Consider the following 14,182-nt stretch of genomic DNA (forward strand, 5'->3'; position numbering starts at 1 on the left):
TGTAAATGTGTTTTCACATGCCCATTGGCTTCCAAGCATTTGGAAAAAATAGTTACATGCATGCCCATAACTTGGTGCAAATACAGCTGTTTTCACATGCCCAATTGCCCATCCATAAGTGTGTGTTTGAACATACAGTGTACTTACCTGTGCAAACATGTTTTTTTTTTCTTATTCCCATAGACTTCAAGGCATTGGGTGAATATGTGTTTTCTCATGCCCACATATTTTTGAAAATATTCTCATTAGTGCAAAAATGAGACATTTTTGTGAAAATTATGGAGAAACAAAAATTGCCATGTCCAAATATCACTGTTTGTTGTAATATCTTCTGAAGGTCTGTCACACTGGGCAAAATGTTTTCCTCTGACCCTTCTTAATTTACATACTTGTGTAAGATTTTAGTAATATTAGAACACATCTGTCAGATGGCATTTTCTGAATCTGATTTGGTGACTACTAATATTAAAGATTAAGAGCAATTTAACTTTACTTTGGTAGCTGAACAGCACTTTTACCCAACTTTCCCTAAAACAACAACAGAAAATTTGACAAAGAACACTTAGCTTGTTTATTTATTTATTTATTTATTGTACTTATAAAGCGCCAACATATTACTCAGTGCTGGACATTAGTTTAGGTTACAGACAACATTTAGGGGTGACATACAGCAAAATGACAATACAGGAATACAAGAAAGACCAGATCATGCAGCACTGTATGAGTACCAGGTAATGCTTAGTCAGTCACTGGATGGGAGCATGGAGATTAGGCAAGTAAGGTTCACTCAGATGCATAGCATGGGTTCATAGTAATGGAGGTGCATGATCAGGTAGGACACAAAAGGAGGAGGACCCTGCCCAAAGGCTTACAATCTAGAGGGAGAGGTAAGGACACAAAAGGTAGGGGTAATACTCCTTATAACAGTTAAAGGAGTATTATGCATCGCCACACCCAAATATATTGAACCAACAAAAGTTAAGAAAAAAAGGCAACTCGTAAATCTACGGGGACCAAATTTCAAGAAGCAAGAGGTTTACAGGTATCTAAGGATCTGTTCTTCAGCTACTCAGAAGTAAAGGCAATAACAGGATATGCATGGGCTCAGGCAGACCGGACTTAGCAACGCATCCATGGGGACTGGGAATGCCTTATTCTTCATCATTCTTTTTCAGTCTTATTTTTATCAAGAGTTCTAATTCTCTTTTTAGTTGTATTTATGTTTTTTCTACATTCTAAAGTCTAAATGCATCTTATTATTTTCTCTTGCAGCATACGCACAATCCTTCATTTTTAATTTCCTTTGATTTCAAGCAGAACCTTCTTGTATGACGAAAATGGTGCTTATGGGTCTTGTTTACCAACATGGACATTTTACTTCTTTGTACAAGACATATATAAAACACAGATTCAGAAGAAGGTATTATGGGACAGGTTGAACTTTCATTATGTAGATAATCAATAGGTACTTATTTCAGGAAGTTGTGGACACATCAGCCTAATCTAAACACTACAGTAGATACTGATCCTGAGATCTAACTACTAGGAGAATGTAAAGTAAACCTGTCATAAGAGAAATAAATATTTCACCGACAACTCTCTTCTACACTATCTTCATGTTGGGTATTATACTAATAATTTGATGTCACATTCTAATCTGCAATTAGTGATGTTCGCTTTCAAGGGAAATTATGCAGAGCAGACGTATATGATCTATTTTATATAATATAGTAGATTTGCCAATCTCCAGCTAACCAAGATCACGATTGTGTATTTCCTGTGTATGAAAGCTAGAAGTGGTTGCAGCTAGATTAAAGGGGGCCATACATAAGTCAATATTTTGGGCAGATTTTATCACTTTCACCCAACCTTCAAGTATTTACCGTATTTTTTTGAAAAATAAGACACTTTTTCTCACCAAAAAATCGGGAGGAAAAGTCCCTGTGTTTTAAATTCCAAAGACAGGCAGTCCCTCATTTACGATCGCCCACCAATACAAACCGATATCATGTAATCAAACCGACTATCATATCTTTCCATAATGTCTCTAATTGGTTAAAGTTTCTGTTTAGAATTTATTAAAGGAGAAATGTGAGGAATCAGATGTGGAGAAATATAAAAACACTTGATGACTTAGAAGCTTTACACATAACCCCAGTTCAATGCTTTCTTAGGCATGTGCCCGTCACTGAATTCTGCTCTCTGTGAGTTACTTACTCAGAGCAAGTGTGCAAATCATTATTTTACAAGTAAACTGGATGGTTGAGGCCGGTTTTACACATATATTTTGCATTGTGGTGGGGATGTGATGTTCCTGCTGCATCCTATCGCAATGCAAAAAATGACAAACATTTGAACCTGCAGCAGAGTGCGCCGAGAGGGTCATATGCATAGCGCCACTCCCTGCTCAGTAACATACTCACTGCAGGGCAGGAAATACATCACTGGGATTCCCGTCAGTCCAGGCATGCGTTCTGAAATGCACCCGGCTCCCTTTGATTAAATTCCTGCATCACCCATGGACTGCAATGACTTCTGCCGCTTGGCAGAAAGCTTCAGCTGCAATGTGGTGCAACGTGGTAAGTGTTCAAGGCCCCATACACTTGCATTGATATTGCGTTACCCTGCAGTAAAACAAGTAATCTTATTCAAATAGAAAGAGCATAATACTAATCTCTGGATAGTGCTGGTTCCTTGTTTCTCCTTCGTTAAAACAGGGTAATGAAATGCACACTTGCAATGCAAGTGTAAAAGGGGTCTAACTTTCTCTGTATGTTTACCCTTTTCTTCTGTAACAGTGCAATTAATTTCTACATACCAAGTTCTATCAATGAAATCCTTTGCAGCACATCATGAATTGTGTAATATTGTTTTCTTGGATAAAATATAATTATGTTGCTGACATAAGCTAGTCTTTCCTGAAGTTGCTATTGGGTCACATAATTATTTTGAAATAAATGAAATAAAATATATAACTACATCTGGAATCCCATGGTCTTATTTTGGCTTTAAAGATCTAGGTTTAAAGTTATGACTGTTTCCAACCCCAAAAGCCATTTTTATATTTATTAACCTCCCTGGCGTTCTATTAAAGATCGCCAGGGGGCAGCGCAGCGCTATTTTTTTTTCCAATCATGTAGCTAGCCTAGCGCTAGCTACATGATGCCTCCCTCCCTTCCGCATCCCTCCCACCCCTCCGATCGCCGCCGGCGCTGTAAGCCATAAGGAAATCCCGTTCTTGAACGGGATTTCCTTTAGGGCTTCCCCCGTCGCCATGGCGACGCACGTCGTGACATCATCGACGTCGGCAACGTCGTGACCTCACAGGGAGACCCGATCCACCCCTCAGCGCTGCCTGGCACTGATTGGCCAGGCAGCGCACGGGGTCTCACCTGGGGGGCCCTGCATCGCGGCGGATAGCGGCGGGCGGCGGCGATCGGGTGAGACACGCAGCAAGCAAAGTGCTTGCTGCGTGTTTAAAAAAAAAATTATTCAAATCGGCCCAGTGGGGCCTGAGCGGCGACCTCCGGCGGTAATGGACGTAACAATGCGTCCATACCGCTAAGGAGGTTAAGCTTCCATGCAGGCAAATCTTAAACTATGGAACTTTTTATTTCCTGCTCTCAGAAGCGTTTCACATATAATAGGCTGTTAACAAGCGTTATGTTTCAGTCTGATTTCCCCAAATGCAGAGACCTTGTCATTTGGAAATCTGGATTCTTAACCCTTACGGTGGGAAAAATAGAACAAAAGGAACACAGATTTACCGTTGTCAAAAACCTGAGCGGTTCTTGCCTTTTTCATGATTGCTAACTCAGTAAAGGACCAGCCCTTAAAGCGTTGCTATCATATTAATCCGGCATAGTGGGGTCTGAACCCTCTATAACAGTAATTATAGATTGACGGTATACCTTGAAATGAATCAGAGCACTCAGTATATGATTTTATATAAAAAATTGTATTTGCTTATCATACAGCATATATACAAAATAAACATTTCCAAGTAGTGCTTTCCTCTAATAGTATTCCATCTCATCGAGGCTTTAGAGCCAAGCGATCATCAATCTTCTAAGTACATTCAAAAAAGAATATAACAGTCGTGTTATGTAGAATAAGATCAATAGTAGTCTCATCTGTATCAATAGCTGTGTATCTATTACTGTGTAAAACTTGTAGTAATCTTCTTAAAGAAATAGCATAAAAAATAGCTTGTAAAAAAACTTCTTGCTAACATCTTAACAGAACTTATTGCTGAAAAATTAATAAAGTAAATCGCCAGAATATTAAGCATGTTACCCCTTCTCTGTCATCTCTTCAGCATCTAGAACCACGTGTGGGAAGGTAGCTTCTGCCTCATGTGTCTTCTCAGGAGATTGTTGGGCTTCTGCAAACTATGAGCTTTCAGCCCCTATTTTTATAGGGATAGGAAGCAATATGGCTGCCTAATCTGGACTTTCCCTGAACCCCAGGTTCTGATTAGCTAAAGCTTCCATGCGTAGCTCGCTATCTTTGACATTTAAAATACCCATAACACTTTTTTGTTTTGAATACCTAAATCATAATATTATTGTTTATAAATTCCTTAATTACCTTATCTTGTGGGAATTAACATCATCTGACATTTTGACATTTGATAAAAAGGTCATATTTGACGTAGTTAATTAAAAATGGACGTCACCAGCCATCTTGTCTGCTGGCTGCCCCAGACATTGAGACTAAACAATGTCATTCATGACGCATTTCTGATAAAGTGTTCACTGCTAATTAGGTTGGAATGTCTTGGTACTTCCCCAGACATGAGATTGGTCAGGTTGACACTGTAACCAGACCTGTGAGAGTCTTCAGCAATTTAAGGCTTATTAAAACATACAGGGCTTCTAATATACTTATTTAAATATAAAGCTTATTATATAATTCTTCTTAAAACAAATAATCATATAAGAAATAATTGCATATTAAATCTTAATAATATAAAATAATTTTCCATATAAATATAATAACTTCAACCGGCAGAGGTCAGCCTTTCATAACAAATAATATTAATTTTATAAAACTATGAAACCGCCAGGTGGCATCATTGAATCATCTTTAACTAATTGGGTAAACACCTTCTTTGTTGAATATTTATAAAACTTGTTCCCAAAACATCATGTGTTATCAGCTTTCAGTGTTCAGCTAACTGAGACAGCCTTGTACCCAGAACACGTCAACAATTCTTCCAGAACCAAAACAATCCTACGAGAATGTTTTACTGTCTCAAATCATCACTGGCTTTGAAATATATTTCAAAGTATTACATTCTATTATATAGGGTTTTACAATAATTATTTCGTTCTTTAGAAGGACTGTATTGATTATTAATGTTTATATATACATACACATATGACAGCTTTTCCTGCATAAATAAAACCGCTAGAATTCTGACACCGTAAGAAATGATGTGTATTTAAACTGTTGTATGTAAATTCTGGACACCTTGAAAGGGTTACATCATTTTAATAGTGTAGTATAAAATAAATATAAAACATGTGAATATAATTTAGAGGTGATGTACAACATAAGTGTGGCAGTAAATATTACAGACAGTTGCCCAACAAAACATGCAATTGTAAGGAGAGAGCCCTGCCCATGGGAGCTTACAATCTGATGGAATAGAGGAAGAAAACAACATTTCTTGTAAATGCACAGACACACTTTTTAATTAACACTTATTATCCGGCAGATCCACAAATCCACTTATTAAACTGTGCCTGGATCATGTGCACCTTTGATACATATAAAGTGTGTATAAGTTAGCAGTGAAATCCTGAGTCACAGCATAGGTGATTTGCAGAGCATAGTTTACAGTAGGGCTGCTATATGGAAATCAGTTAAGAAGTGTATGGAGAATATACATATGAAGCCTGTCCTTCACTGTCCACTGGGTCAGCTTGGTGGAAGGGGGTGAGGATGGGAGAGCAGCAGCGGGCACAGCAGCAGCAGCAACACAGTGGGTGGTGCCACCCCGCAGGGTCAGGGGAACTGCAGCAGGTTCCTCCGATCCTCTGCCATCCTCCGACACACCTGGCCAAACCCCCCGCCTCAGCAGCAGCGTGAAGGCCCGCCACTGCCAAGCGCTGCTGCACTTGGTCAGCCTTGGGAAGACCAAACTGACGGCAACCCATGTGTTGGCCAAACTCCAGGAGCAGGAGAGGATTTGGCTGACCCCCAGAGGCCTCAGAGTCGGAGAGGTGGTGGCCGACAATGGGGCCAATCTGGTTGCCGCAATAGACAGGGGAAACCTGACCCACATCCCCTGTCTTGCCCACGTGCTGAACCTGGTGGTGCAGAAGTTCTTGCGCACCTACCAGGGGATGAGCGAACTGCTGGATATGGCAAGGAACGTTGTGCGTCACTTCCGGCGCTCGACTGCAGCCTGTGCGAGCCTGGAAGACGTGCAAAAGGAGCTGGAGCTGCCATGCCATCGGCTGATCCTTGACGTTCCGACTCGCTGGAACTCCACCCTGGCGATGTTGGAGCATCTGGTTGAACAGAAGCACGCTGTCAACCAGTACCTTGCCCTGGCCACTGTGTCCGCCGCTCAGAGAAGGGACAGGACCAGCAACATCCCGTCCATCGTCCCCGATGATGACTGGAGGCACATGCAGCAGGTGTGCTTAGTGCTGGCTCCCTTTCTGCAGGCCACTAACATGGTGAGCAGGGACCATGCTATGGTCTGCGAGTGGGTGCCCCTGGTTTGTCTGCCAGGGATGCTCGGATGTGCCTCATCCACGAATTCGGAAATCCGCGTAGTTGCAAAAAAAAAATCCGCATTCGGCCCCGCCGCATGCGGATTTTCGTTCGCGTCCACGCAACCACGCGGATTTTCTGGCGTGAATGGCGTAATCACGCGTGGATTCCCGCCCGGAGGCGGATTTTCTTTTAACATTATTAACAAAGCCCCCATACATGCTACAATCCCCCAAATTGCATGGATTATCGAGGTGATAAGGGGCAACATAACTTCAACATAAAAAATTCCCCCCAATTTTTTTTTTCTAGAGAAAATGGATTTTAAAGTGAAATCAACACTTTAAATGGGGCTATTAATTGGTAATAAGTGGTTTTAAAAAGGGATATACGCGTTAAGCAGTCAAAGAGGTGAAGGTGAGTTCCAATGGCACTTGGCGGCGAAGGTACCGCTGGAGGAGGATGAGTGGCTGATGCCAAAAAGGCCCCAGAGAGGTTTTTGTAATTTTTTTTTTTTTTTAGCAATTAGCAATGACATCGCAGCAGAGTTGTCAGTGGACACGGGCAGTGTGAACGCAGAGTGCAGTGGTGGTAGCGACTGAGTCAGGAGAAGGACTATGCGGGCGGTCAGTTCAGCAGCACAGAAGGACCACGGCAACATACTGGTAGTAGTAGTAGCAGCACAGCGTCATAGTGCTGGCCAAAAAATTAAATGCACCCGGTGACCCGGGCAGTGTAAATGCAGACAGAGTACAATGGTGGAAGCGAGTGAGTCAGGAGGAGGAGGACAATGCCGGCGGTCAATTCAGCAGCACAGAAGGACCATGGCAACATACTGGTGCTAGTAGTAGCAGCACAGCGTCATAGTGCTGGCCAAAAAATGAAATGCACCCGGTGACCCGGGCAGTGTGAACGCAGACAGAGTACATTGGTGGAAGCGACTGAGTCAGGAGGAGGAGGACAATGCGGGCGGTCAGATCAGCAGCAGCAGCACAGAAGGACCATGGCAACATACTGGTGGTAGTAGTAGTAGTAGCACAGTGTCATAGTGCTGGCCAAAAAATTAAATGCACCCGGGTGACCCGGGCCGTGATAACGCAGACAGAGTGCATTGGTGGTACCGTGGTAGCGACTGAGTCAGGAGGAGGAGGAGGAGGACAAAGCGGGCGTTCAGTTCAGCAGCAGCAGCACAGAAGGACCATGGCAACATACTGGTGCTAGTAGTAGCAGCACAGCGTCATAGTGCTGGCCAAAAAATGAAATGCACCCGGTGACCCGGGCAGTGTGAACGCAGAGTGCAGCAGCGGGAAGCGACTGAGTCAGGAGGAGGAGAACAATGCGAGCGGTCAGTTCTACAGCAGCAGCACAGAAGGACCATACCAACATACTGGTGGTAGTAGTAGCAGTAGCAGCACAGCGTCATAGTGCTGGCCAAAAAATTAAATGCATCCGGTGACCCAGGCAGTGATAACGCAGACAGAGTACATTGGTGGTACCGTGGTAGCGACTGAGTCAGGAGGAGGAGGAGGACAAAGCGGGCGTTCAGTTCAGCAGCAGCAGCAGCAGCACAGGAGGACCATGGCAACATACTGGTGCTAGTAGTAGCAGCACAGCGTCATAGTGCTGGCCAAAAAATTAAATGCACCCGGTGACCCGGGCAGTGATAACGCAGACAGAGTACATTGGTGGTACCGTGGTAGCGACTGAGTCAGGAGGAGGAGGAGGACAAAGTGGGCGTTCAGTTCAGCAGCAGCAGCAGCAGCACAGGAGGACCATGGCAACATACTGGTGCTAGTAGTAGCAGCACAGCGTCATAGTGCTGGCCAAAAAATTAAATGCACCCAGTGACCCGGGCAGTGTGAACGCAGAGTGTAGTAGCGACTGAGTCAGGAGGACAAAGCGGGCGGTCAGTTCAGCAGCTCAGAAGGAGGACCATGGCAACTTACTGGTAGTAGTACCATAACACCAAAAAATTAACCAAGGTAGGCACTAGGCAGGTAGTAACTGTCTTTATAAAGGCAGGCATAGTTAACAACAGCACATGCAGCAGCCACTTCATGTCCCCCTGTGTCCGACAATAGGGGCCAGGAACGGAACTCACCTTCCACCCAAGCCTGGTTGATTTTCAGGAAGGTGAGTTTGTCCACAGAGGCGTGGGAGAGCCGAGAGCGCTTCTCTGTGACCACGCCATCGGCCGCACTAAAGCATCTCTCTGAGAGGACACTGGAAGGAGGGCAGGATAGGAGTTCCAGGGCGTACTGGGAAAGCTCGCTCCAGATGTCCAGTCTCTTGACCCAGTACTCCAAGGGGTCCACGGGGCTGTCGGTGTCATTGAGCCCGCTGGATGACCCCATATAGTCAGACACCATGGTGGTCAGTCGTTGCTTGTGCTGGTTGGTGGTGGATGCTGTGGCGGGCACCTCTGTTCTGGACTGCTGCATTGCATACAGGCTCTTGCTTAGGCTCTTCAGGTCTCCGGGGCGCCAGTTGCTGCTGCTGCTGCTGCTGGTGGTTGTTGTTGTGCTGCTAGTGGCAATGGCAGGCACCTCTTGCTGGCTTGGGAGAGCAGTTACAGTGGGGGTGGAAGGCTGGGGGAATGCTTCCAGTAGTCTGCGCACAAGGGCCTCCTTCAACTCCCTTGTGCGTTGCTCGGTGGTGGATGGCGTCATTAAGTCTCCCAGCTTCCCTTTCAGACGGGGATCAAGCATCAAGGTAATCCAGATGTCCTCCCTTGAACGCATCTGGATCACCCGGGGGTCCCTGCGAAGGCAGCGCAACATGTGCACAGCCATGGGAAACAAGTGGGCCCTGCCAGCAAGATCTTCTTCGTCCTCGCCATTGTCCCATAACGCATGCCTGTCCTCTTCCTGTGCCATGTCGTTGTCCTCCTCAAACCGCCATCCACGTACAACGCCTGCTGCACTCTGCTACTCCTCCTCCTCCTCATTCAGGTTAGGGACCTCCAACTCTTCCACTACCTGCTGTGAGCCCTCCTCTGAGCTGGACTGTGCTGCCATCTGCTCCTGTTCTTCCAACTGCCTCAGGGCTTCATCCCCACGCTCAATTAAATTGTCCATTGCCTGCTCCAGTAGACAAACCAAGGGCACCCACTGGCACACAGAGGCCCGCTCCTCACTGACCATCTTGGTTGCCTCCAGAAAAGGGACTCAGCACCAGGCATACTTGCTGCATCAGTGTCCACTGAGTGGCAGTAATCATGGGGACTTGCTGGTTGCTGGGGACACTTGGGTCTAGCATGTAGGCCCTAAGAGCCAGCCTGTGCTGACACAGCCGCTCCAACATGGCCAGAGTCGAATTCCAGCGAACTGGCATGTCGATGATCATCCGGTGTTGTGGCCTTCCATACTGCTGCTGTAAGGTGGACAAGAGTGCAGAGGCAGTGGCTGACAGGCGGAAATAGCGTACCACCGCCCGGGCATCCTGCAGCAGCTCGCTCATCCCCTGGTAGGTGCGCAAGAAGTGCTGCACCACAAGATTGAGCACGTGGGCCAAGCAGGGGATGTGCTGGAGGTTTCCCTGCTGCACTGCTGCCACCAGGTTGGCCCCGTTATCGGCTGCCACATACCCCACTTCCAGGCCTCTGGGGGTCAGCCACCTCCGCTCCTGCTTCCTGAGGGCGGCCAGGACGTTGGTGGCCGTAAGCCTCTCCTTCCCCAGGGTCACCAATTTTAAAAGGGCTTGGCAGTGCCGAGGCTTGGCGCTGCTGCTGCCGAGGCGGGCTTGCTTTCCGGGTGCTGAGGGAGTGTCGTGACAGGACCCTTCTGCATCCCCCCTGATCCCGCGTAGTGGCACCACTAGCTGGGCTGATGCGCTCTTGTCCTCCCTCCCTTCCATCAGTGTCACCCAGTGGGCCGTAAAGGACAGGTAGCGACCTGTCCCAAATCTGCTACTCCACGAGTCCATGGTCACGTGGACCCGCTTGCCCACAGAGTAGTCCAGGGAACGGGCCACGTTTTCCACCGCAAACTTGTGGAGTGCTGGGATCGCGCTCCTGCTGAAATAGTGGCGACTGGGGACTTGCCACTCGGGGATGCCAAATTGGAGCAGCGTCCGCATGGCGCTCCCCTCCTGCACCAGGGAGTAGGGAAGCAGCTGTGATGCCATGGCCCGGGCCAGCAAGCCATTTAGTTTGCGGATCCGCCTGTGGCTTGGAGGCAGAGGCTTGGTCAGACCCTGAAAGGTGTCGCTCAGCAGGGTCTGACGACGCTGGGATGCAGGGGAGACAGAGGAGAGAGACGAACACTGGCTGCCAGCCTCAATGTCTGTGTCCTGAGCAGCCGAGGTGGAAGAGCGCTTGCGTGCTACTACTGCTGCTGCTGTGGGGGATTCACGACCCTGAGGGAGGGAGGATGCTGCTGCGCTGGTGGGCCTTCTGCTCTCAGGAACCCCTGCCAGCAGTGCCTGCTTCCTCTTAAAGTCCGCATACTCGCGGCAGTGGCGGCTTCTCAGGTGGCCCTGGAGGGATGAGGTACCCATCTTGCTCAGACTTTTCCCACGGCTCAATCTTTTGCTGCATAACCTGCACACCGCATACCTTTTGTCATCAGTACATTCCTCAAAGCAATCCCACACTGGTGACTTTAATTTACTGCGGCCCCCACTAGCAGAGGGTGCAGCGGAGCAATGTGTGGTAGTAGTTGCCGGGGGTTGCATGGTGGTGGTGCCGGCTGAAGCAGTGTCCTGTCTACTTCCTCCACGCCCATTGCTGCCGATGCCCCTGCCCCTGCCTGACATATGGCGATATCCTTGCCTAGGCCGAGGTGACTCGTCATCCTGCTCTGACCATTCTTCCACGGACTCAGCAGGCTGCACATAGTTAGGGTCCACAACGTCATCATCAGCAGCATCATCATAATCCAGCTCTTCCTCTGACTCCCCCGCCTCCTCTTCTGTCCCTACATCCCCAGACACAGACCCCTCTCCTTTATCACCAGAACTCAACAACGCTTGTGATTGTGGCCCGATCTCAATCTCTGCCACATCAGTCCCCAGTAAGTCCTGTGCTTCTTGCATCAGCAGGTTCCCAGATGCCGGACTGAGGGACAGAACGCTGTCATCCTGGGAGGGCTGCTGACCAGTGGGTGCTGGGGTGGATGTCACAACAAGCGTGGGATGTTGGCTGCTGCTGCTACTGCTTGGAGTGGTGCTCACAGTAGAGGTCTGGGAGGAAGTCATGATGTCCATGAGTACGTCAGGTTCCATTTGCTCAACCACCACACGGGGACCAGAAACTTTAAAATATTTGGACAATGGCGTCCGCTGACTTGGCCCAGGCTTTGCTGCCCCCTTTTCTGCTGCATCACGACCACGTACAGCTGGGCGTCCTCTCCCTGGACGTGGAGCAGTCCCAGAAGTGGCTGAGGCAATTGAACTCCCTTTCCTCTCACCCCGCGAAACCCTGCCAGACATGTTGCTAGTAATGAATCACTGGATGCAGTGGGCACAGTACAAGGTCACTGAAGGATGCAGTGGGCACAGCACAAGGTCACTGAAGGATGCAGTGGCCACAGTACAAGGTCACTGAAGGATGCAGTGGGCACAGCAGTGGGCACTGGATATACAACTAGGTCACTGAAGGATGCAGTGGCCACAGTACAAGGTCACTGAAGGATGCAGTGGGCACAGCAGTGGGCACTGGATATACAACTAGGTCACTGAAGGATGCAGTGGCCACAGTACAAGGTCACTGAAGGATGCAGTGGGCACAGTACAAGGTCACTGAAGGATGCAGGGGGCACAGTACAAGGTCACTGAAGGATGCAGTAGCCACAGTACAAGGTCACTGAAGAATGCAGTGGGCACAGCAGTGGGCACTGGATATACAACTAGGTCACTGAAGGATGCAGTGGGCACAGTACAAGGTCACTGAAGGATGCAGTGGGCACAGCAGTGGGCACTGGATATACAACTAGGTCACTGAAGGATGCAGTGGCCACAGTACAAGGTCACTGAAGGATGCAGTGGGCACAGTACAAGGTCACTGAAGGATGCAGGGGGCACAGTACAAGGTCACTGAAGGATGCAGTAGCCACAGTACAAGGTCACTGAAGAATGCAGTGGGCACAGCAGTGGGCACTGGATATACAACTAGGTCACTGAAGGATGCAGTGGGCACAGTACAAGGTCACTGAAGGATGCAGTGGGCACAGCAGTGGGCACTGGATATACAACTAGGTCACTGAAGGATGCAGTGGACACAGTACAAGGTCACTGAAGGATGCAGTGGGCACAGCAGTGGGCACTGGATATACAACTAGGTCACTGAAGGATGCAGTGGGCACACAAGGATGTCACACTGTGTAATGAGATGCTCATATGCCAGCGAGCGAGCGAGCAGTGGGCACTGGGCACGGCACAAGGTCACTGACAGAATGAATGAACAGCGCTGGCAGAGAGTGGCGGCGCCGGCAGTGTGACTGGCTGCCTGCAAATAGTACAAGTGTATAACTGTCACTGGAATATACAAGTGAACACTGCAGCTGCACTAACCTGCCTTCCTGCACTCTACACACAGATAATCCCCACTCCCACTACACTGCAGCACTGAACCTGCCTGCACAGCACTACACACAGTTAAATAATCATTAGACTCCCACACTCCCACTACACTAAACTGACTACAACTAACTACAGCAATCACTCACTGACTAGCTAACTGTGTACAGTATAAGAGCAGTGTTAGCAAAAAAAACGCTTTGTTTTTAACACAATAAATGCACTTGCTCAAACAACAATGGCCTGGAGATAATCCTCTCAGCACCACAGTCTAGTAGCAAGGACAGAGCTTTTCCATCATGGCCGCCGCTTTATATTCAGGAGGGGAGGGCATAGCTCCCCTCCTGTTATTGGTTGCTAGGGCCTGGCTGGGGCACTCTGATTGGCCTGCAATGTGTCACTTCCGCATAGTTTGACGCATTTCCGCAAACCACGACTTCAGCCCCGGGTTTCACGAGCGTGAATGCGGATTTCTGTCCGCATTCACGCGTAGCCGAAGCAGATTTTCGTGGTTGAAAATCTATTCACGGCTTAGCGTGTCCGAGGCGGAATGCGTCAAAATGGTCGTGAATCCACGCGTAAGCGTGATCACGACCTGGCGGTGAGCACCACTGGTACAGACTGCTCACGCCTACTACTGCCTAAACGAACAGGTGGCAAATATGTTTGATCACCCACCTCATCATCATCATCCAAAATATCATCCAGTTCAATAAGTGACTCTTCTGGATCCTCCACCTGGCCACCAAACACCTCTGTAGTTGAGTGGTGTTGGTGATGATGATGTTGACTGGTGACAATGGATGAAGAAAACGCAGTGGCCATTTCTGTCACCACAGAACCCACCACTTCTTGGGAGCTTGGTCCCATGGTCTCCTCCAATGCCTCATCTCAAACATTCTGCACATCTCTCTCAGTCTCAGCGATGGTGTGCTGT

At 47.8% G+C, this 14,182-nt stretch overlaps 1 protein-coding gene across 1 annotated transcript in view; it reads left to right on the top strand.

Moving 5' to 3' along the window:
• Window positions 1-2,913, top strand: part of LOC137547356 (alcohol dehydrogenase 1-like) — a 37,868-nt gene extending 34,955 nt beyond the window's left edge. Inside the window, exon 9 of the mRNA XM_068270875.1 lies at window positions 1,273-2,913. Coding sequence (XP_068126976.1) covers window positions 1,273-1,297 — 25 coding nt within the window. The 3' untranslated portion in view covers window positions 1,298-2,913. The remainder of the gene's footprint in view (window positions 1-1,272) is intronic.
• Window positions 2,914-14,182: the final 11,269 nt, after the last annotated feature.

The sequence above is a fragment of the Hyperolius riggenbachi genome, chromosome 1 (genome assembly GCF_040937935.1).
Source record: "Hyperolius riggenbachi isolate aHypRig1 chromosome 1, aHypRig1.pri, whole genome shotgun sequence".
NCBI lineage: Eukaryota > Metazoa > Chordata > Amphibia > Anura > Hyperoliidae > Hyperolius > Hyperolius riggenbachi.